The 25015-nt window shown below is 42.8% G+C and overlaps 1 protein-coding gene across 2 annotated transcripts; it reads right to left on the bottom strand.

Annotated features, from left to right (window-relative positions):
* Positions 1–1127: 1127 nt before the first annotated feature.
* Positions 1128–24792, bottom strand: LOC120956688 (tubulin beta-3 chain). Of its 2 annotated transcripts, none has more exons than XM_040378362.2 (4): positions 24177–24792; positions 3950–4058; positions 3086–3327; positions 1128–3021 (listed from the first exon to the last, which is right to left on the bottom strand). In XM_040378362.2, exons 1-4 carry the CDS (start codon positions 24231–24233, stop codon positions 2068–2070), a joined length of 1362 nt encoding a protein of 453 aa, XP_040234296.1. In that variant the 5' UTR covers positions 24234–24792; the 3' UTR covers positions 1128–2067. The 2 variants fall into 2 exon arrangements, with proteins under 2 accessions (XP_040234296.1, XP_040234295.1); XM_040378361.2 differs by having other exon boundaries at positions 3086–3330; positions 24177–24791.
* Between the last annotated feature and the right edge of the window lie 223 nt (positions 24793–25015).

The following is a 25015-nucleotide window of genomic DNA, read 5'->3' as shown; positions in this document are numbered from 1 at the left end:
AGTCAGCGACGCTTTTGAGCCGAGGATTTCGCCAACTGAGTTTAATGATCGTGTTTCTGTGTTAAATTTGGTTCCATAGTGCACATTTTTATGTTCTATGTTATTGTAATCCATTGTAAAGAACTCATTGTAAAACATTGCTAAAATGGTTCAAGAGGGCATTATTGTCCATCAATAGACAAATAAACATAAACATAAACATAAACAATTACCGACCAGGAAGGAGTAAGGGGGAGGGCATTATTATTTTTTTTTTCTAGCCATCCATAAAATTTATTTTTGTGGCTGCTATTTGATACAACAAACCTGGGAAATCCGCCACAAGTTTTGCCATAAAACCCGTCTAAAAAAGTTCGCTTGGTCGAGTAACCTCTTAAACTGGACGTCGTGTGGACGTCGGGTGGACGTCCACACGATGTCCACACGACGTCCGAAATCTTCAATTTTGCGGCTAGGGTCAATTTTGCGGCTAGGGCGATTTATTTAACGCCCTACGGTATGCAATTCAATGACCGCTGGAAATACGACTTTTTGGCCACTAGGTGTCGCTATACTGGAGCCCACTTGATGAGCAAAATTGAGCAACATTGAGCTCAAGTTAGCGGTTTTCCAGTAAGGAGCACTATTGCTCAATAAACTAAAGAATAGTAGAACGCTCATGATTAAAGGATGTTTCAATATTCCTTATGAAACTAGCAACAACAGCATCTTGCCCAATTTCTAACAGTCATTACATGCCCCATAGCTGCTTCATTTTTAAGACATGGAACACTCGTAATACATTATAAAATCTTAAACAATACACAATGATATACCGAAACGAATCCGAAATCCTTGGAAAAAACTGCGAAACATCTCAGCACCCTTTACACAATGCGTTTTATTTTTTTCATATATATTAAAAAATAAAATATTGCATCTTAAACTCGAGAGCCTGTAAAGTTCAGTATAATCGCTTCATTTGTTTGCGTGCAATCTTCATTTCACTTTTCTGTACAATCTTATTAAATTTATGTTTTGTTTATTTGTTAATATCTGTGATATTCCAGTACGATTTGTAACTTCCCACAAAAAGTTGTTTTTATTTACTATTTTTGACAAAAACACACGATAATTCGGCATACACGTACATGGTATAAATAATGAGGATATATTTCGCTTGACTGTCATCACTCAATGATTTGCCAGTATGGTTACAATTGCTGCTGCTCATTACACACAACTCTTCGCGTCTTTGGCATCCACCTTCACGTTCGATGCCGTTACCGGCCGGTCAAGAATTTCAACACAAACAGACAATCAGCACACGTATCTGCACGAAATGGGCTTTGAGTAGATGTTCTCTATTGTTCTAGATGCTACCATCCGATTGTAAGCTGACAAGACTACTAATTCCTATCCATAGGTATTTGTAGGTTCTTCAAAACAACACCCCGTGTCACTCAGTTCATCTGTTACCAAAAACAAAACACCGTCATCTGATCAAAAACTATTCTGTTAAGAGTAAAATAACACACATGGTATTCTCATAGTTGGTTGGAAAGGGCTCGCCCTCACCATTATCTTCGTCTGCAATCCTTTGCTTCTAGTCGTTGGGGACTCTCCGCTAGCAGTTTCTCCGCTTTTAAGAAACTTCGCTTGAGTACCTACATAACGGGAGACGAACTTTCCACCCTTAGAAAAAACCAGGGAGTCTTTACTGTTTGCGCTAGAAGTTACAAAATATCTCGATACAGAAACAAGCTTCTGTCTTGAGATCGAAGATGATATTGAGTAGCATTTGCGATCGTTTAGAAGTCGTATCAATTCAAGTATCCTGTAGAAATGATCAAACGGTGAATCGAGTATATTATTACGATACTTTTTTTCTTATGTTTTTCTTTTCTTCTTTGTTTTTGTTTAGTAAATGTTACTTTAACGTTTCTTTACACACACGCAGTCTCCGGTATTCGGAATATAAAATCGTTTGCCTAGCTACGAGAAATTTTAATAAATAATAAAAATGCCAAAGCCAGGAAGTTAGTGCTGGCCACGGACTGCTCTCTTCGAACGGCCCGCCCGTCCGCCTCAAACGCACTCGCCCTCCATCTCATCCTGGCAGTCTTCCTGTTCGAACTCGTCGTCAGCGGTCGCCTCCTGGTACTGCTGGTACTCCGACACCAGATCGTTCATGTTGCTCTCCGCCTCGGTGAACTCCATCTCGTCCATACCCTCGCCCGTGTACCAGTGCAAGAACGCCTTGCGACGGAACATAGCGGAGAACTGCTCCGAGATGCGCTTGAACAGCTCCTGGATGGCAGTGGTGTTACCAATGAACGTGGACGACATTTTAAGGCCCTTCGGCGGAATATCACAGACGGCAGTCTTGACGTTGTTCGGGATCCACTCGACGAAGTAGCTGCTGTTCTTGTTCTGAACCGCCAGCATCTGCTCGTCGACCTCCTTCATGGACATGCGTCCACGGAACACGGCAGCGACTGTTAGGTAGCGGCCATGGCGTGGATCGCAAGCCGCCATCATGTTCTTGGCATCGAACATCTGTTGGGTCAGCTCCGGCACGGTGAGCGCACGGTACTGCTGGGAGCCACGGGACGTCAGTGGAGCGAAACCGGGCATGAAGAAGTGAAGACGCGGGAACGGCACCATGTTGACGGCCAGCTTGCGCAGATCGGCATTCAGCTGTCCCGGGAATCGCAGACAGGTGGTCACACCGGACATCGTCAGCGAAACGAGATGGTTCAAATCGCCGTAGCTCGGATTGGGCACCTTCAGCGTGCGGAAACAGATATCGTACAGGGCCTCGTTATCGATACAGTACGTCTCGTCCGTGTTCTCCACCAGCTGATGGATCGAGAGGGTAGCATTGTACGGCTCAACCACCGTGTCCGACACTTTCGGCGACGGTACAACCGAGTAGGTGTTCATGATACGATCCGGATACTCTTCGCGGATTTTCGAGATCAGCAGCGTGCCCATACCCGAACCGGTACCACCTCCCAGTGAGTGCGTCAGTTGGAATCCCTGCGAGAAAGGGCATGCGGATCAGTAAAACAATGTTTGTGCTAGTCTATTATGTACTACTCACCTGCAGACAGTCGCAGTTCTCGCACTCCTTGCGCACCACATCCAACACGGCATCGACCAGCTCAGCACCCTCGGTGTAGTGTCCTTTGGCCCAGTTGTTGCCGGCACCAGACTGCCCGAAGACGAAGTTATCCGGACGGAACAGCTTACCGTACGATCCGGAACGGACTGCCTCCATGGTACCCGGCTCCAGATCGAGCAGAATGGCACGCGGCACATACTTGCCACCGGATGCCCGCGACACTGCTGTAAAAAGCCAATGCAAACGAAAAGTACGTGACGAATTATAAGATATGCTGACTATGAGTAGCGAAGGTATGTCATCATTGAATGAACGCATAACAGCTATCGACAAACAGGTGACTCACACCCAACACCACTTCCGATGCACAAAACGGAACCGCTAACCGATGCAATTCCGGGCACGTTTCGATTGCCATTCTGTTGAGCCCTTGCTGCCGACATTCTAATTAGTATTATTGTTTCGAACTGCAATCCGGACTGGACCGGAAACGATTAATACTAGTGAAGCGCTGATAGTTCACGTTCGCTAGCTGTTAAACGGTTTACGGTTCATGGTTGCAAGAATTTTGCTTTACATCCATTTCAACAGACATATTCTGCACTAGACAGAACCAAATGGTGGTAGCGGCGTCCACTAGCGGCGTCTGAGTAGATCAATATCAAGAATAACGGAAAAAAAATCATACTGAACGAGGGGAAATAATCAACACGAGAATTCTGCACATCAACAGGTAATTTTCATGGTACCGTGTATCAGATAGAAATAAGTGTTGAGCACCTGAGGAGGCTGCTGGCTGATTGTTGAAAACTGCCTGTGTTACTGTGAACCCGTTTAACTTACCCGATGCTTCGTTGTAGTACACGCTAACACGCTCGAGCTGAAGATCGGATTCGCCATTGTAGACACCGGAGGCATCAATGCCATGCTCCTCGGAGATGATTTCCCAAAACTGGAAATGAAAAAATGAATTTGTTTTTGTTATTATTCTGCAACGAACCATATTTACATAAGAAATTTTAGGTCACAGCACCATTACAGATCGAAGAAGTTAAGGCACATTAAAAATAATTATATTTCCTTTACGATCATGATTTTAACTACAAGCATATGCTTGAAAGACTTCATCAGTAACACAACTTCTTAATTATAGCTCAACATTTATGAATACTAAATTTGACTCTAGTTTAACTCATTAAAGCGTATCAAATCAAACCAAATGTGCTGCAACGAGTACCAGCCGGCATATGGAGTTACTTTCTGAGAAAATTACGTCAGAATTATGTCATTTCTGCCGTCCTTCCCATCGGATATTGGATTTTAAGGAACACTGTGCTCGTCAATCGTTAAAGCGTAAACCTACTGCATTAGCCAAACTGGATCCAAATGAATAGGGTGATGGTTTTAATTTCTCATGCACTCTCCACACTCCAACCCTCTTGCTATGCTCGAATTCATTTCAATCGAACCGCGGTGACAGGGAAGAAATATTGACCATCATTCATCGTGCTGGAAAAAGGGGAACCACAATTCACAGTTTTGGTCTCTTTCCCATCTCCATCCAAAATGGAAATCTGTAGGTCGCGGATGCAGTTTCCCATATGGGAAATATTTACGATCACCAACCCATTCAAACAAACACTTGAGGCCATCGTGTTGGACGCGGTAGCAATCCATCTAATCCGCGTAAGCCATAATCGGTGTTCCATCTCACACCCCGGGGATGGGACGCGGTGTACGTACCACCCGACGACTCCAGGGCGCTTGTTAACATTTTCATAAAAATAAAAATTAGATTTAACGATTGCTTTCGGTACTTCTGTGGCTCATTTGTGGCTTCCGTTGGCGCGCGCTGGTAGGTATACAGCGCACGCAATGCCCCACTAGAAAACCATTAAGTGGGGAGGGCTTTAAAAATAAAATGGATCCCGATGGACTGTGTGCGGGATCTCGCACTTGGGTCTACCGTTTTGAAAGTTATAAATAAATCAGGACTAGGGAGAGACTGCACCGAGCGACTGCAGCATGCTTTTTGTCATCGCCCAACGTTGACAGCGATCGTCAATTAGTTAGCGTGGCGGGAGACACAACAACGCGAAAGGAAATCCTATTCTACCACCTCCACGTGGTGAGGCTTTTCCTGGCTTACTGGGAGACATCAATGTAAGTCGAAAGACTGGCGTACAGTTTGACAGTTTCCTCTCACCGATCACCGGCCCATGGCATAAGTCGTCCCAGCGCCCAATTTCGCTGTTCACAGTCTGATTGCGATTAAGTCACAGTCCCAGGGACGATTGCACTGTCCCTTGATGTGTGAGATGTGAAAGATGCGCCGAAAATCCCATTTCAATTCAGGTTGACACTGACGGTGAATACGGAAACGTTGCAGCAGCAGCAACAGCATATTGCTCGCGAAAGCGCACCATAAATCTAACGCTCTGCTACCGAAATCCGGTCTTAAAGTAGACTTTCCCGGAAACGAGCACGTAGTCTAAAATGGATTTGGAAGACAACATCCCAAAATAAATTTCCCAAAGATGGTTACTTTTTAGCTTGAAATCCACACACAGCAACAACAATATAAACGAGTTCAACCCTTCCGCTACTAAGATGGGAACATGGGACACTCGAGACACTTCTTAGGTGTCAGAAGATGACTTCTCCTGTGGTTGGTTGTTATGGTTATACAAATGAACAAAGAATGGGTTTGTGCAGGCTCTGCGCCGACGCTTTCAAATACGGGAGGATCTAATTAAATACGAATGCTACATTCTCACGCTACATTCATTAGACGCTTCCTGTCAAAAGTTTGTGCTTGATCAGACCCTGATCACAGTTTTTCTTAGATACAGTGCCCAAAATTATGTATTTTTTAACCATAAATCAGTGAGCTCCAGTTATGATTATATTTTTCTTTAATCATTATCAATTGAATGAATATTGGTATGCAAGCTTTTTGGTACCAAAGGGTACTAAAATTTTACAATATTATGCTCTTCTAAATATGATGAACTCTTCAAGAACTTGTGTCCTAGACAAAATGCCATGCAATAAAACTAGAATTACCGAAAGCACATCGGAGACATTGCTCCGTAATGACAGCGTTCAAATCACTGATCCATATCACCAACAATAAACACTGAAGCTTATGGAACTTTTCAGTCATAAAACAATCATCCAACACTGTATTATTCCACTAGAAACGAAATGTGGTAGAAAATTTACTTCAAAAACTCGTCCACTTCTCGTCTCTTAACCGCCCAGCAGACCAAAGATGTACGAATCATCAAACCTGCAGCCTAACAAAGCGTGACAAAATAATTTACTGTTCCATGTATGATTGTTTCACGCAGCCCAACATAACAGAATTCCCAAAATACCGTTCCGCTTGCCGAAAACGCTTAGCCCCAACCGCCACAAAAACGTTCCACCCGTTTCGGCTGAGAAAGAGCCCAGTCAGTCAGAATGAAGTTCGCCTGTGTTGTGTGTCACTCTATCCCGGGAATTGTTTTGTACCGCGCAAAGGTAGACAATATTTTGCGTCACTATTTTCTATTGAATGGATTGGTGCACTACTTACTGCCGCATAAATTGGCCACTAGTAGTACTTCCAGACTGTTACTCATTCATTCAATCGCTACATAACTGTCACTTCCGATGACGAAGAAGGTCATGCAGCAGCTTTCATTGAGCCGTTGTGCCATTCCCTGTTTAAGCGTGTTCGTAACTATGTCAACTCATCGATTTACATAGGAACAATGGGGGAAAGACATTTTCCTCGATCATTCATGGGGAGTGATTGGTTGCGTACACATTTACAAACAATCAGTGTTACACGTTTCGTTCCCCGTGGGTAATTAGAATGCCTTCGTTAGATTTGTTTTACGTGACGCTCGGTCACATTCTTTCCAATAGCGAAACGTTCTCAATTTAGTGTCCCTATTATTTGATGCATTCAAAGTTTCATCGACAAGTTGAAACGCTAGTTGATAATATGTTCACTATACCTTACAAGTTGCATGGTAAAAATGAGGCAATTTTTTCTCTCTCTCAGATCCCCTTTTCTAGTTTTAGCGATTTCTACTACGCAGTCGTGATGTCATGATGGTAGCGAATTATATGTGTTTATTGTACCTAGCAATTATGGCTCGTTCGTTCTCAAACGCGTTCGTATCCCCAAACGCCCGGTGTCAGCATAGGGCAACAACCATTCAGATACTTCCGGCACAGAAAACTCACGCGTTCCGCTGAGTTGTCAGTGAGATTTGGTAGCCCAATTTCAGGGTCGTTTGCTTTTCGTCATTGTCGTTGTTGTTTGGGTTGGCGTTCAGCCCACCATGAGCATGGGAAGCTTTCGGGATTGTCATGAGATTCTAATCAAAGATCCACGGCATGTCTCACGATAGACTTTCGTGCAATTTTGTGTTGCTTTTGTGAGCGTGTGTGTGTATGTCTGTGTGTAGATAACTATTCCCGCAATAAGATTGCTGTTGGCTTGTTTGATACGCTAGCACACCATGTAGAACGAGCATTTCGATGTCTCTTTCTCCTCCTCCTGCACAGCGGATACGTTCAGCATCGTATCGGTGGCACCACAGTACGGGTCATCGCCCACGGTTTGACCGCCGAACGGGATGCTGCTGGGAGCAGCACCGATTTATCTTTCACACATCTTCACAGCATCGCCCATGACAGGGCGTTCAGGTTTGGTTACACCTATTTTCAGCACATCGTCTGCGTTCGTGGCTGTCAACTCAAAGTCACGCGCCATGCCTGTACCCTTCCGAAAGTTGAGTGCGTAATTCTTCAGCTCCAAAAAGTTCTCCCGCACCGAAAATGCTTTACCCAAACTGCATACCAAGCCTGTACGGACGGTGGTGTTCTGGTGACGGTTCTATGTTTGCCTTACCGAACATGATGAAGAACGCCATTCACTGCATCTTGTATGCAGTCGACGTAGCTGCAGCTTATTAGTATTTTTAGACCACAGCATAATTTATGACCTGTGACTACGGGCGTGCGCTCGGATGCGGTTTTTCGAAACCAACGCGAAGATCCAAACGTCGCCAGGCAAGTGATGCCCTCCGTCCCTTCCCCAAATGATCGATGCGATAAGCGAGAAAGTTATTACCGATGCAGACGCACCGCAACGCGGAAATATCAAAGCGAGCTCGCTGGCTCGTTAAATGCCGGTGCAAGACTAACGATGTTTAGTCAGCGCATTTATGGCTCGGACTATTCTCTTCTGGCCGATCGTAATGGGCGAAAATTCTGTGAATTGAATTATGAGACGCGTTTATGACTATGTAGGGAAAATTTACCGGTTCGCCGAATATGATTTATGCCATGTAAATGAGCGATCTACTTTGTAAAATAACGCCCTATTCGATATGTTTCTAGCAAGAATCTTACCTATCGCAGTAATGGAAATTTATCATGACGGATATCATAAACAGCAGTTTACATCACATCAAGAATATTTCTTCAAACGTACAAAATTTCCTCGTTCGTCGCATGAAGTGTAAATTTTTCCAAAAGAGTAAATTTACTCAATCTTACACCATCCTTTCCGCAACAGCTCTCTTTACGTTACTGAAACAGACATTAAACATGCAAAAGCAATCTGCTATTCTCAACCAAATGAAACGGAAGCCACATGTTCGGAACATGCAAACGACCTAAACAGGAGTTACGATCGTAACCGATCGAATGTATGTAAACTCTCTGCCGGGTTCAACGTGCATTGGTCATGTTAACACTACATCGGGCTGAATCCATATAACTGCAACAATGTTGCGCTGACAGTATGTTACAATCATGTTTGTATAGTTTTTTGTCCTTCTATACACATATACTTCAATCCAGCATCAGTGCCATATCGTTCGAAAACGGTCTGTTCTTATATCTTTCAGTACAAATAACACGGAACACGGAGGAATACGAGACGTCAAATTTGTATACGCATTTATGACAGCAAAAGCGTTCTCAGACATAATGGTAATGAAGGTTCTCGCTTCCCTTGCGCCGTCATTCTTTCGAGCATTTTCAGGAACATTGGCACTTTCGCTGGTACCATGTCACGGTCGGACGGTGCTTCAGTTCGTTTTCTGTTCTCGAACGAATTCTTTCATCGAAACCATGAAGCTGTGGCGCTGCTCTCTATGTGCCGGATATATGATACGTCTGGATTCGGTGGAGGTCTCCGTTGTCGTCTATTATTGTCTGGCGTCGTTCTCACACATTTCCTTCTCGCCCGTTCCACATCCAGGCCATCATAAAGACATCATGAATGGAGTGAAACTGGCAATCGCTTGAATTCCGATTTCGCGCAAGAATTTAATGCCGTCGCCAGGCAGCCGACCTAAACGAGCTCGATTGACGAAAGCAACAGTTGCGAGAGGAATCGCTTGCAAACAATTATTATTGTTATGAGTGGTAGCTACTACCCCCTCGCCGGCTTGGTCGATACAGCTCTTTTTGCGGTCAACGTGCGCAGACGCACACAATTAGTCAAAGCACGATCGTTAATATGTGTCGTGTCGGTATGATTAATACAAATGTTCCCGCTACAGCTGCTTTATTCTATGGGATGAGATTAGTCATCAAATTGTAGAAACAATTGCATGAAGTGTTAAGCTTTATTTGCGTCAGTTGAAAAATATGAAAGATCAAATAAGTTGCAATGCATCTTACACAAACTGAACAATCATCTCGATCTTTCAAAGGTAACGATCACATTAACATCGCATCTATGTTTTTCTTCTTCGCATTACTAGTGAGTGAATTAACACTCTTATCACCACCCACATTAGCCCATCTTCCTTTGATGAAGCCATCACAACGTGCGTTCCAAATGATCGTCCATTAAATATCGTAAAACAGCTCTAAATAAAAGCACACACGTCGAAGAAAAACACAGCTGGTCGGCAAAATGGACATCGTTAAACCACAATTACCATCATCCGGCCATAACACGGTGGCCCAAAAACGATTTACACACGAATAAAAAAACACACAGCGTTGCAAAAAGTGGAGCCGGCAATCGACCAAATTGCACCAAAAATGGCTAATCACAATCAGTGGCAATACAACTTAGATGATGAACCGTTGGCCGTGTTCCAAAAGATGACAACAGAACATTTTCATAAACCTACATAAACGATGTTCAGCACTCACCTCTCCGAACAAACGAACGCAGTACGATACTTTGCGAAGCTTGTGTATTTGTGCTTCTTTTCTGCTCTCGTAAGTCTGCAGACGAGGAAGCATAAGTGAAACAAAAAAAAGCAGGTGCCTTAATAACCCCCTTTCTTTACTACATACCAATACGGATCCCGCCGTGAAGGAAGCCAGCAGGAAGCTAACACCATGTCAGCAAAAAACCGCTTTAGTTTGACTGTGCATGGACTAAAACGATCATGTTTTTTGGCTCGTAATTCAACCCTTGGGACGTGTCGTATGATTGCTCTCTTTCTCTCTCAGCAACAACACGACAACGGTTGCAATTAGCGTAATGAGTGTCATTTAAATCAGTTTAACGTCTAAAGAAGAAGCGGTCCGCTCAAGCATCAGCTGGGTATTTGTCTATTTTTTAAAATGTAAATGAATCTAGAATAGGACTTTGAGTCACAAATTCTGTATAAATTTCCTCGAAAATAAAGATCATATCATTCTTTTACTGTAGGCTCTATTGACATCGTTACAGTTTCAAGCGCGCAGCATTATTTGTCACTCATAAATTTCTTTTTCCATTCCTGAAACAACCGGACGCTTACACGACAAGAGAGCTCGTACCTAACATAGGAAAGGGAATAAATCGTTGAAACTAAATTGGAGCAGTTTTCCCAAAAAACTCAAGCGATTTTTAATGCAGCGAAATAAGCTTCGTCTTACATTCGACTTTCATTTCTTTCCTCTATTTCCGGCGAGTTGGCTCAAGTGGTGGAATTGATTGTCAAATGGTCGTCTCGTTAGAGTAGTCTGTTTTCTCATCTAGTTGTTCGTGACATCTCCAGTTGTCTTATTTAATGCAAATGCTTGGAGCAACATTTGATTTAACTTTCCAGTCATTATCAAACTTTCCACTGAAGTCAACAGAAAAACAATAATATGTAAAAAATTACACTCTTTTTGTTTTCGACTGAGTAATTTCCACAATCAATCAAGTATAACGGTTGTACGATTTAATAGCGCCATACTAATCACAATGAAAGTATAATGACTTTTATTCAATTAAACATTTTAAAATTCGCCCCAACTCAGATTCTGAATTGCTGACACGTAACGACGTTAAAATGATGATTTTATGCGTACGTTTTACACCTCATAAATATTGCCCAGTCAATGGGTTTAAACCGTATCGGAATGAGAATGCAAATCGTTGTAGCATTTTTAGAGGCAATATCATAATTAGCACCGTAATCGGAGCTTTTCATCGACCGGAGTGTGGATATTTGATACCGGTAGAAACTTTGCAGAAGAAAAGTGAATCGTTAAAGGTGCCATTCACTTAATTAATATACAATTTTGGGCAACCCAACACAACGACAATGTGATTTCGGTTCATTCATATGGTCATTTTATATCATTTCTCTTCTCTTTATTGGACTATATTTTGCTTTGCTATCTTTTCGAATGGATCGTTGCGAGGTGCTGTGTCACTGTCAGTTATGCGTTAAAATAATAATGCAACAAAAAGGGGGTACATTTCATCGCCAGAAAAAGAGTCAGTGTAAAAAGATCACATAACGGATCTTATCGGAGATCATCGTTTTCGCTGTGGCATCATATTGCTCACTTGTAGATTAACCTCAATCATGCTACACTGCATGTGTCGCACAGACGTACCACAAACCCCGTACAGTTTCACAGGTATTCGTCAATTTTCGACTCTTTCCACACTTTTGCCCATTTCAGTTCTACCACCGAATCGATTGAATCGATCAACATTCCATTACCGTCGAACGAACGAATGGTATACGACGGCTGTGGCCATCTTCCAATCGCACCCTGTATTTTCTTCCGTTAGATTGTGCCGGTGGCCCACGAAGACCCCGGGACCCTTTCGTTGTAATTATGGCTGCACGGAGTAATGGTGTAACCCAAATTCGCCGCGGTGATTACACCGCAACCACACCCGCCCGGGCAATTAGTTCAGTAATTAATGGATTTTCCAGCACCTGCAGCCCGCACAGCGCCGGCACATGAGCCGGATCGTCCGAGTGAAGATGAGGGTGGTGGTGAAAATCGGTTCCACGTTCGCATGTTTGCGTTAATCATGTTGGTTTTATTTCCACACGTTTGATACGCTCGATGGAAAAGCTTACTAGATGCTTAGCTACCGTAGCGGTGACGATCGGCTGAGATCGCGGATGTAAGCCGGCAATCGGAAGCGGCGACGAAAAATCCCATCCCCAATCAAATCTCCCACGAGCAACGAGACATCTTCAACGCTTGTTTGTAACACCAACTGTGTTATTATTATGGTATAAAAAAAAGGTAACAATCCATCCCAGTTCCAGCCAGTTCGCCATTTTTATTTGTTGGGTATAATTTATTTGAAGCTTTCTTGCGTCGCGAATGAAAGCTTGTCCGAAATCGAGGATTTGGAATTGGCAATGTCGGTATGCGGTTAGCCCGACCCAAAGGCTTTTTCTTTGGCAAATAATCATTGAACGGAAGGAACAAACGTTTGGCAGCTTTACGGACAACGACTTTTCCGCCAGCAGCTCGTTTCTATTTGGCATTTGTTTTCCGTTCTGTTCGCAGGTCGTGTTGAGCTCCAAATCTCGGTCGTACTGCGAAAGATTGACGACAGCAAAATCGTGCAAAATTTGGTTTGCCGCTAACTGACCTGCTTTTAGCTTTTCTGAACACGTAGACCTGAGTTTTGAGAAGAAAGAAGCAAACTGGTAACGTAATGGCTGTGAATGCTGTGAGCTATTTTTCAATAAAACTGTATTCTGTTAATCCGTGAGACGATGTACGATTTAGAGAGAAAGTTACGTTTAGTCTGTGATATAAATATCATGTTTACATAAGTCACACAAAATTGTTAGTTTCATTAGTTGTGTAAATGGGAACGTAAGAATTAACTTTGTTTTTGATTCCGACTCTGAAAAAAGCAACTCAATCATTAATTTCCCACTCTGTGTGGTTTACCAGAGTATAGACTTTCTCTGGGAGGCGTTTTCCAGCACACAGTGGTAACATTACCGACAACTAAGTTAACCTGAATGGAACAATGACCAGCCAGTGCCCCAGGACAACGGTACCTCTTGTTAAGAGATGGGAATCAATCAATTATGCTAAGCATTTCCAAACAACATGCAACAGTCACTACAAAAATGATCGCAGTATGGTTCCGTTGCATGTTTACAATGCTTTGATTGAGGTTTTTCTGTTCTTATCTATAAGCTGTCCCCGACCTAAAGATTCTCCCGCATTATCTTGTGGTCTTGAACAGCTATGTTTGCGGTGAAGCTATAGTTTTCAGATCGTATTTTATTAAAATTTAATAGTCATGAAACACTTTTTATATGAGTCTGAATAACGAAAAAACTAAAATTATCAACACGCCAACCATCTTCCAACTTCCATTTGATCGTGCAGAGTAGAAACAGTTGATTCATTACTCGATCTATCAATCACTAGGAACAAGCACAGCGATGCCATAAACTAACTTTCCAATTTGCAACCCCCATTCGAATAGCTTCCATCTGTCACAACAAGTGGCCCCGTTTTTCCTGCTTTTCCAATTTCCCCTGTGGTTACCGTACGTTACCTCTACGAACGAATGCAAGCAATCCGACTGTCCGGTGCGGTACCGAGCCTCGAAATCACGAAACGACAATTAACTACTACTTCCATTTCGGTCCCAAAACCGTGATGGAGATGATCGCAAAATGAAGTTTCGCAGATCCGCTTAGCCTACCGGTGTGCGAAAATGGTTGGCCAGAAGACAATCTGCTCGCTTCTGGCAGACGGAATCAATTTCTATTTTTTTGTTTCTTCTTTTTGCACAGCGGGAATGCTCAATTCGTAGTGATTTCTCTTTGGTGGATTGGTTTGTATTGTATTGTTTTTATTTCTATTTCAAATAGCGTGAGTCTTCAATTTCGATTGCAATACCGATTGATTGGTTTTCGATGTTGCGTTTGCCAGTTTCAAAACGAACCCAAGCCAGTTTATTTGTACATGGTTAAAAATGGATTAAACAATGTATTTTTGATCTTAACATTTGGATAGTTTTCTTATAAAACCATATCACAAACTAATATCACTTCTACTTTGTCTCCTATAAGAGAATATAAAACTGTAACCAGTAATTACTCAACGTACGCTACGTTGAAAGTTGTACAAATCGTGAGAAACCTGGCCTCCGGAAGCAACCTTTCTTCTTTACACGTGCAACACATCCGGCGTTGATCATTGGCTATTAGCGATTCGCTTTCACGAACGGCAGGGTTTCTACACCCAACAGCATCCTTCACCCCGCCATCTAATGTCAGTTGTCCAGTGACCTCAAAAATTGAGCCGTTAGATAAAAATTTGCATTGGCACTACAAACCTTCGAAAAAAAACAACGTGGAAAGTGAGCTGTCCGCGAAACAATCCACCGACGAGAAAGATCAATCGTCAGTGACGTTTGTGTTGAGTCGTTATGACAGGTGCAGCTTACCTGGATCAGGTACAAACGATCGAGAATCCCATGAAAGGCAAAGATGAAAGAAAAATTTGTCTCAGCTCCGCTCATCCGCTTCAGACGCCAGATGGATCGGTTGTGGTTTCGGTGTTGCAGAAATCTTAATCAGTCATGCTTAACCATCTAGCAGCTAGCGCTTAAACCAACTCAGGCCCAAGCCCCCCTTGCTTCCTAAATGCTTCAGCAAACAGAGTCGTTTTGATTTGAAAAGGAAATGCCGACTGTTATAGTTCTTCGTGGTTGCTTCCACCACCACCACCACTACCACTACCAGTGTGCTGATTAATGCTGGTAGATAAATTTTTCGCATTTTCATCAGCATGCTCAGCCGGCAAGGGTCTTCAAAGATTTCCGTAGCGTTTGCTAACTGAGGGAGAAAAAAGGAAGGGGATTGCAAAAAGACTACGTGGACTCGTTTGTCACGGTCGACGGCTGATGGTGGCTCACGTAGGATGATTCATTTGAAGAGTCACATTTTGCTGCACACTTTTGCTTGTTACCAGTTTGTTCTAGGCATTGGTAAGGAAAAGTGTCCCTCGGAAAGTAACGAGTACGATATAATCTCGTCAAGCACGGCGAGAATTGTTGGCATTAGTATGCGTTAAGCGGGATTAATGCAACGCCAAGTGGATTATGTTGCCGTCTCTTTGGCAGTCGTAATCAGCTCGGTTAGTTAGCGCGATCTTCACGCAGTAGAGTGCAGTGAAGAAATAGAGATAGGAAATAATTGTAAAGAAAATTACCGACACTCTTATTTTATGGCATTGTTAATAAAAAAACAGCAACAAATTAGAGGGTGGGCGCCAAAGCAATGAATCGTTATTAGGAACGACAAAGTACGTTGCAGATTTAACGTAGTTACAATGTACAGCACTGTATTTTACGCTCACATTTATGCTGAACTTTGTAAAACTTTTTCCTGCTACTATAGATAGACTCATTACACCTAATGATGCTATTTTAATGTCTAAATTTCATTGTCTGATAACAGGTGCATTTCACATTTCTAATTCCTTCCATCCTTTTTTCCATTCTGTAGGATTATTCAGCTTACCTGTAATTAAAAAAACAAAAGAAAAAAAATCAATAAAACTTTTACATAATTGTACAAATGATGGCAATAATTATTTAAACGCCCGTCTTTAGACTTGTCACAAAACAACACTTTATGAGAACAACCAGAATTTATGAAAAAAACGATTCCACAAATCAAAAGCACGTACGGCATTTAAACACGTCCTGGGTCATATGTGTTTTTTTGTTATACGACACATAACCAATCACAATCGTGCTGAGTTTTTCACTCCAATATTGATAAGCCCGAGAATTAAGCATTTTGATTTAAGTTGTTTAAGCTGGTTTTAAATTTTGCTACCCAAAGCAATCAAAAGACGTGCAAGAGTACGACGACCTTCAAGTAAGAAAATGTTTCGCTTTTTCATTGAATCGTAGCACAATCTCATCTAGCGCTGTACCGCAACATTTGGGCACGATCCTGAATTTGAGTCGATCAGCCTCGACGCGCTCACATCAACCTTGTGTTTGACCTCGATAATCATTGACTCCAATTGGATGTAGCGCTTTCGCGAGCCAAACAAACCACACTGATAAGAGCCATCTCGAAGGGTCCAGTTGCTAGAGTAACAAAAGTACCTTGCCCGTCTCATCGTGACTACCTAGCAAATTTAAAGGCGCTCCATCGAGGGGAAAGTTTAATTAATTGTATCAAATTCAATTAACGTCGTCTAACGTGGGTCTGAAATGCCGCCGACCAGACTCTTCAAGAACAGAGCGCTTCCTTGCGGTCCTATTGCGCGTGGTGAGTCAGTTCAGTTCGAGGAGACGGCTGGCTGGCTGGCACTTCCCTTTCGAGCAATTAGCTCCATTTTAATCATTGCGGCAACTTTATCGTCGCGTGACAGCACTCACACGCATACCGCTTTGTCCAGCGTGTGCCGGGGTAGCGGTGGAGATATTTTTAGTCTTCAAAGTATCTAAAAGCTGACATACGTTCTTCTCAAGTAATGTCACATAAATGCCATTTCGAGCATTTGCCAGCACCCCTATGCCAAACCCATGCTAACGAGAATTTCTTGGAGGAATAGACGGCATTTTTGAAGATACGAGTAGAGTACTGTACCGCCGAATCCACCACCTCTGGTGGCTATATTTAGGGCCTAAAACGAGAATGGGGGACTGTTTCGTGCAAATTTAGAAGCCTTTAATGCGAACAGACTCGTTTCACACTCGAAGTATGAGGACCACACTGCATGTTGGCAGGAAGAACCCGTTTTTGGCACACTATTAAACGTTCCCAACAGCCAAGTGCACAGTGCACAAAACGGCTACTTTAAATACTTCTTTAGTTTGGTTTAGACAGAACTCGGGAACGAACAAGTAGATGCTAACATGATCCACATTTGAACCACATTCGTAGTTACTTGATTTATTTATAAAACCACACACATTCCGAGATCCTTCGTTGGGCCTTAGTCACTCTATCTAACACAATCAAAACGAGTACTGTTCGTCCAGGAACGTAATAATGCACTAACTGTGTTACAGTTGACACTCATAGAACAGATTCATGGGTTTGAACTTGCTTTTTTTGGTTTTACCATAAAACCCACAAAATACAGATTTTTTTTCAATACACTCCATCCAGCATTGACCGTTACTAACCACCAAAAGTAAGACTATTGTTTAGCGTGAAAGTCACTCCATTTGTCATGGTATTCAAACAACCAATGCTTCTCTTGTACGACAACTGCATAACTAATTGTCTGTATAGCCGCACTACATCCAATTGCTGTATGGGGATAATAATGCGTAACTCTATTGTTTGGCGTTACTGATGTTCTAAACTTGTGGTTGGTTAATACACAATAAAAGTTATTCGTATTGTTCGATATTCGTGGTATTCGTACCATGACATTGACACGAAAAGCTGTTTTCGATTGATTCAATGTAACCACACATCACACCGTGTATCGTCCAGCAACAGTCGAATGAACACTTTTACTCGTTTGCATGTCTACCGATTCTTCATTCATATCACGCATAATCAATGACAAGCATTACAAAGAGCATCGAATCTTAAAGCGCCTTCACGATAATCTGGTGTCTTGGTTTCTTTGTACTAAATAAGCTTGCCATCGTGATCGTGTTTTAGCTTCATCTTCTTATGTTACGTGGCGTTAATCCATTCTTACCATCTGCGTGTTTAAAATAAAAAGTAGCGAGAAACAACATTGCAAACTGACAACCGGTCATCAAACTTTCGTCTCAGAAGCCCCGAAAGAGTTCGTTCGTGACATTAGGCTGAACCTTTCCTGTGTATAATTAGGATCTAACGCTTTTCGCTCGTCTTCGGGTTATCCAGCGTATCACGTTTCGTTCTGTGCGTGTCATGTTTGGTTTTCGGTGCTTTCAGCTAGCTCGATTCTCGACAAATCACCTGCATAGAAACACGCCAAAAGAGGCTTTCAATGTGCAAAGAAAACCTACCAGTCAACGACCTCTGTTTGAATATTCGGTCACCTTGCGCAGGGACTTAAACAGCTTCGTTCCGTTTGCATCATCATTTGAATGCAGAAGTTGTCACAACCGATTGATTGACTTGCTTCCGTGGGAGAGAAAGTGAATGCATCGGACCAGAACCATACCGGTTGCACTAATTACCTCCGACAGACGCCACACGCAGCGAGGACGACAGACGCCAACGTTGAGCCACATCTCAGCAGAAAGGTATCGCTACCCATCATCACACGTTGCGTTAAGTTTTCCGGGTTGGTGCGTTCTTTCCAAAAATACCGCCATGGACAGCAGAGTGCAGCTGAGTTCGTTGTACCAACAAAAATTAAATCAAATCTCGGTATTTGTAGCTAGCTGGACCACACTGGTACGAAGGCGCACTTGCCGGCAGTTGCGCCAGAGTAGAGTTAATTATCGATGTTAATTACTTGTTTAGAGCGTGGATGATCGTTTTGTCTGCTAGAAAGGGACAAGCGATCTGGGCGAAAACAAACCTAAACCGGTACGGAGGACCAAATACACAAGCAAGTCACGCAAGTCAGGCGACCACCAGGAGTTCGGTTCTAGAAGCAGCACTAGCACGAATCTAGATTCTAGATCGTGCGCATTTCGGTGGCTTTTGCGATGAACATGATAATTATTCTATAGTGGTGCGAACTACTTCCAATTCTTCAGTTTTGTTCATTATAGGTGGGTTGGTGAAGAGGTGTTAGAATGCACGTAATGCTGTTGCTTTAAAATAACGGATCTTTCTTATACAAACGGAATATTTAATATCATCTGTAAAAAAACTGACCTCTTTGTTCCACGATACGTAATCCTTTTTTATAAATCAATTAAAAATAAAATGAAAATAAGTAATAAAATAGACCAAACTCACTTATTCGATTGTCTACTAATTATTGAGCATGTTTTTTTAACCAGCTTTAATAGAGCAGCTTTAATAGAAAATAAGTAATAAAATAGACCAAACTCACTTATTCGATTGTTTACTAATTATTGAGCATGTTTTTTTTAACCAGCTTTATCATCAAAAACCATGTTTTATTAACTGTCCGTCAACTATCCAACATCCAACTAAAATGGATATCACCTATAAAGTGTTCAGCATATGAAAATTTCAACATTACATTATTATGAAACTGCAGTAGTAATGTCATACAAAACTACAAAAATAAGTGTCGATCAAAAAAACACTTTCAAAAAACGGATAATGTTTCGTTTCCAGATAAGGGTAGGATTTCGGATAAATTAGCTTTCTACGTTCCATATAACTACACCTATCTCGTTTGGTGCCGCTCAGGCCGATAAGAAACAGCTCACGAGGTAGTTTATCATACATTGGACACATTGTACAAGATCAGCTGCCTTCATGTTTATCAACGCCAGCTGAAAGAAGCAACGTTAACATTAAATTCATCGTTCAATGTCCGTCAACAAGTAGACGGTTGTTCATGTTCATGTTTGAAAGCGATAAGACTTCTATTACACTATCTGATTGCCATTTCACTAACCCATCAATATGGACACCTTACTGGAGTACAACGAACTGTGTGCTATGCATCAGTGCGATCAAGAAAATCGTAAAGAAGCTGGCAGAGCTTCGCAGCCTGCCATATAATTCCACCTTTTCCAATGATTCTATCGCATAAGATTAAGAACCAAGTCCATTGGTTCTTGGGTTAAGGAGTATTATCCCCTAGCGGTGGTCGTTTGTCTTGTATGGACGATAAATTGCTAAATCTTATTCACCGGCCAATGCTTCCCCGATCAAAGGGCCGATTCTTAGCTAATCAGCTTGTTCTAATAGACTAATGGATCTTTGCGATCGGTGCTGCGATGCAGTGGACCATGGTGAAATACACCGACCGCATCCAACTTCAGCCACACCGCCAATAACTCATAACTGCAATTCGCCACGGCCAAGAACCGAGAATCATCGTGCGCTGAACCGGCTGTGCGGATGAGTTTGATTTAATTTTCCCGAAACGAACGAAAGGAAGGGAGAATAATTCAAGCTTCCGTGGAAGCTCAACATTGCAAATCGCGGTAAGCCTGGTGCCATGGTTTAATGATTCTCCAGATGCTTGCCAGACGCTTTGCCGGCCTCCCCCTTGCCTCCTCATTTACCGGTGTAAGGTGCATTTATGGTGCCAAGAGTAGAAGAAAATGTGAAAACAACGATGAACCGCTGACGAATGAAACCGACTGGACCGTGTATGGCATGGAAGGCGCCATAAAACGATTCACTTGGCAAAACTTAACTTTGCCGCTCTTTTGTGTTACCATAAATCTCTCCCTTCCAAAAAACCTGACCATTTTATGTGTATAGAACCGTTACCTAATGAAGGAGTTTGCTCTGCCTCTCTCATTGTGTCTCTAGCTCTAGGTTCTGACAGCGATTGAATTCGTAGTACCGTTGAAGGGTTCGTGAGAGATATCTTTTAATTAATCGACAAAAGATGGATCAGTGATTATGAATCGATTAGACGCACACATTCACTAACTCATTTTAAACGATCATTAATTGATCACTCGTGATGGTGTTATCATTGGGGCACTGATTAAAACTCCACATAAATCATGCGCAGGTTGGAGTCATTCCTATGCTCATATACGGAAATAGCAGCTTGACAACTTTTTTGATAAGCCTCACCTTTTCTAGTGACAAGGCCACCTTACCTTTGCTAGAGTAGGCTGCAAATAAATAATGTTAAACGCTTTGTTGGTTTGTGTGCGGTTTTGTCGAAACAAAACTATATTCAAGCAAGCACTGAGGCATACGATCTTCGTTCGTCTTGCATTGCTCTCTATGAAGGTATGTATTTACATTTCAACGAAGTATTCCAAGCCTTATTTTATCATCCTTGGGATAGAAAACGATTTAAACTGGTACCTAACCTTGACCACAGCTCCGTAAGCATTAGATACCATACTGAGAGAAGGTGTTTTTGCACCCCAACAATTCGCAACTCGCAAACACGTTTATGGATAAGTTACCAGCAGGTGTACATTATGAAACGGTTAGCCACACTCGTCGCAGTGGTCTCAGTATTTATGTAATCAGAACAAACGTTACCATCGCTCGCAGGCACCCCAGCTTCCTTTTACAGAGAATGATTGGGATCCTAACAGTGTATGACTCTGGCACCTTCATTACGAAGGTACATTAAAATTCCATTTCAATTTGTCTCCACCGAAATCGAACGCGGAGGTGCATTAAAGTCCAAAAGACTCACCTTACTCACAAGTAACTTGATCAAGCTGGTTGCTGAAATGGAATCGTTCATAGATAATCTTTGGTCTATCTAACTTTTACCGTGAAGGTTTTATTATTGGTGCCGTGTTCGAGTGAAAGCCACTCCACTTCGGGGTCGTGACCCGGGTCAGCGGTGAAGGTTGATCAAAGGAAAGCATAACCCCTCCCGAATGGTATGCAAGGGCACCGTGAAGGGTTTCATTATCGTAAAAACTTTCACGTGGAAAAGCAAAGTCACCTTACAGCTTCCCGAAATTTATTACCTTTACGTGCGGAGGTTTAATTAATGTTGTTTTGACACCCAACTAATCAAGGTGTAGCTGAACGTGCTGTAGGTACTATCTGCGTATGCACCTGATACAGTGAGAGTCATCATCCATTCACTCGTCACAAAGGTTATCGTGTGATCCATATGCACAACTGCTGCTCAGTTACAATCAGATCACGATCACGCTAGGTCTGCTAGAGTTTTGGTGAAAGGGAATTTCGTCCCCCTTTTTTTGTTTTTACTTTCTGAAACTCGAACAAAAACTCGACCAAAAACGTGTCATCACACCAGGCTGGTTTAAAAAAAATTGAATCAACACGCAATAAGGGTATGAAAAACTATAGAGACATCAACAAAAATGACACTCTAAACAGTGGAAGGGTCAAGGCTGGAAAGGGTCGAGGTTTTTTTTGTACATTTTCTAGAAATTCCAAACCTCAGACAAAAAAAGGGCAACAGCTAAGCTTGCTGAATGAGATTTGGTGGAAACCCTTCCCAAGCATTTCTGTCATTTTGTTTGTCTCGGCACGTATGTACGCATACGAGGTCATATTATCATTTGATTTGGCTTTTGGGTTTTTTTGCACTAATGCTCTCTCATTTGTTAAGGTGAGTATTTTCGCTTGCGTGAGGTGGTGCCCTGCTCAGATATAACTAGTAACTTTTTTCGTTCACCAAGCACGTCCACTGCTTGTCATTGTTTTAATACCTTCAGTTGCTGATATTCGTCTAGTTTATCGGCGCACATTGAGACTCGTCAATGTTCGTGTGAAAGAACAATTTAAGCTTCTGATTAGCCGAAAGCATTACTCATGTGCGTTTAACGTCATTCCGTGATTTCTGCATCGCAGCTGATAAGTTCGTTTGTCGAAAGTGTTACGTTGCAGTACATGTATGATTTAAACGAATTCCCCGACAACTCATCGTTGATTATTGTTCAAGAGTGTATTACTCAGGAGAGCAGTAATTATAATTGTCAAGAAGGGCACAATAAAACGCTCCAGATTATTTTCCAATTGCAGATGAGTCACTTCGGACGTTCTGACGTTCAAAGGAGATGCTGTGTCGGCGGTGTGTTTGTGTATCTTAAAATGTGTTTAAACCGTGTAATCGGACACCAGACAAAAGTCTCACACAGTCCCAACATCTGGCGGGCATACTGGCTCTGTCGCGGAATGTAACGATATGGACATATGCTTTGTTCCAGCATTTCCTGGGAGAGGTTGTTGTCGAGTTCTCGCATAATCTTAAGATAAATATGCTACACTGCTGAACCATTGAGAAAACGGCAAAGAAACAAAGGGGACCAACGCGACGACGGCAGATAAAGCTATCTTCTGCTCGTAGAACGGGTAGCGTACTAATGCGAACTGTAAGCCAAACACCAACCTCCACAAGATATCAGCTGGAAGACCCCAATGCAAGAGTTCGTTACACTGCAGAGCTCGTTCGTTGTGGCTTTACCATCATTCTCGGCTCGCTGATTCGCAAATCTCTGCACGCGGAACGGCTTCCATGCCATTTCATTCGAACGTCCAAAAAAGAAACTGAAGAACGTTGCGGCCTAGCCCAACGGCCAGTCAGTCATGCTGAACAAATGCCGTTAATTAGAATGGGTACGCCAATCGGGCGTTGCGCCTAGGTGAAAGAACTAGACCATCCCAACCAGCAGTAGCAGGAGGGCTTATGAGTGAGTGTGTTGATGCTCCCGCTGCAAAGCACCGGGAAAAAAATCGCGAAACACTCAGACACGCTGATTACTCCGTCCAGCCCTGAGGTCGGCGCCGGATGTGGTCGCAGTCTGGACGTTGGAAACAAAGAGAATCCGCAGATCGTACGATCTTGTTCACCCGCAATCACATCAGCCATATGCCGGGAGCGTTTCGTAGGCAGCATGAAAAAAATAAATTTTCCGGTTACTTCAGGGCAGGCACTTACAGGCAACTGTTTCCGAACACCATCACCATTGCCCGAGATAGCGCAATTGGAATTTAATAGTCCAATGCAAAACTCAAGTTTTTGGTCTTATCTCTGAAACATGAAGAGAAACAAAAAGAACGCCATGTTCCAGAAGCATTTACTTCGATGCAAGTGGTGCACACAGGAGAATGGTACGTTCCACGGAACTGATTGGAATCTTCCATAGGCAAGCAACTTCTATTGTTGATAGTATGCTTGTAACACTTCTTAAGCATGGTGGATCAAATATTATCACTCTTGAAACCCTCTTTATGTCAGAGGATGGTATAATATTAATAAAACATTTACAAATGCTTTATTAGATTTGTCTTTCCGGATTGCTTACCTTGGCTCCAATTTGGTTACCGCACTGACCGGCCTGCAGGTGCACGATTTCTCTCATGTTGACGGAGTGTTTTTTTTGCGATAAACGGTCTTAAAATTGGTAGCGCAAATGCACTTTTCAAGAACTGGCACGATCACTTTCCACTCGAAATCGAACGCACGGTAAAACACTGAGATGTATGATCCTCTTGAATGAAGGTTAGCACACACGTGCACGGAAATGTTCACAAGACTCAGAAAGACTGCAGTGTAGAAAGACGGCAAAGCTTGTTGCGCTGCTTGCACGATCCGACCACGAGCTAGGTTCGACGCAAACTGAACCAACCGTTCCACAGCGACCGACGATCGAACCTCGAACCGGGGGCACGAATGACTAAGCGTCAGATAAGCGCTAGACCGAACAGTGCACGATGGTTTTTACCGAGCGTTAGAGCACGCAAAAACGATCGTATGCGACGACGGAGCTCGGCTGAGATGCGCTTACCGGAAGTGGTGCGTTGCGCGAGCGATGCTGGTCGCTTCGTTTCACACGTCTGGAGAGAAACAGTGTACGCTTTTCACCGGCAAACCTGACAGCCCGTTCGTTGCAACGTGCACACCACAACTGGCCGGAATGTGGGGCTTGAAGGGAAATTTTATCATCGTCCGAGGGGCCGCTAGCTGACGGTAAAGATCGAGCGACACGCGAACGCCGGCGTGGCAGTGTGCGTGTTATCTGTGGGGAAAATTGTAAGCAGCACGGTTAAGGGTGCAGAACTGCTAAGAAGCAAATCCCAGTGGACTGAGGTGCGTGTGTGTTGAATGCCGGTGCAGGGCTTTACAACGCAATCGGGTAGATTT

Source organism: Anopheles coluzzii, chromosome 3 (assembly GCF_943734685.1).
Source record: "Anopheles coluzzii chromosome 3, AcolN3, whole genome shotgun sequence".
Lineage (NCBI taxonomy): Eukaryota > Metazoa > Arthropoda > Insecta > Diptera > Culicidae > Anopheles > Anopheles coluzzii.
The sequence above is the reverse complement of the archived record's forward strand: the minus strand, read 5'-3'. Positions and strand labels throughout refer to the sequence as shown.

Excerpts from the sequence above, each read along its gene's own strand:
- LOC120956688 (XM_040378361.2), bottom strand. The coding sequence starts at position 24,233 with ATGAGAGAAATCGTGCACCTGCAGGCCGGTCAGTGCGGTAACCAAATT. Across the intron at positions 4,059-24,176 it reads GTAACCAAATTGGAGCCAAG|TTTTGGGAAATCATCTCCGA; the intron begins GTAAGCAATCCG and ends TTTCATTTCCAG. Across the intron at positions 3,022-3,085 it reads AGAACTGCGACTGTCTGCAG|GGATTCCAACTGACGCACTC; the intron begins GTGAGTAGTACA and ends CCTTTCTCGCAG.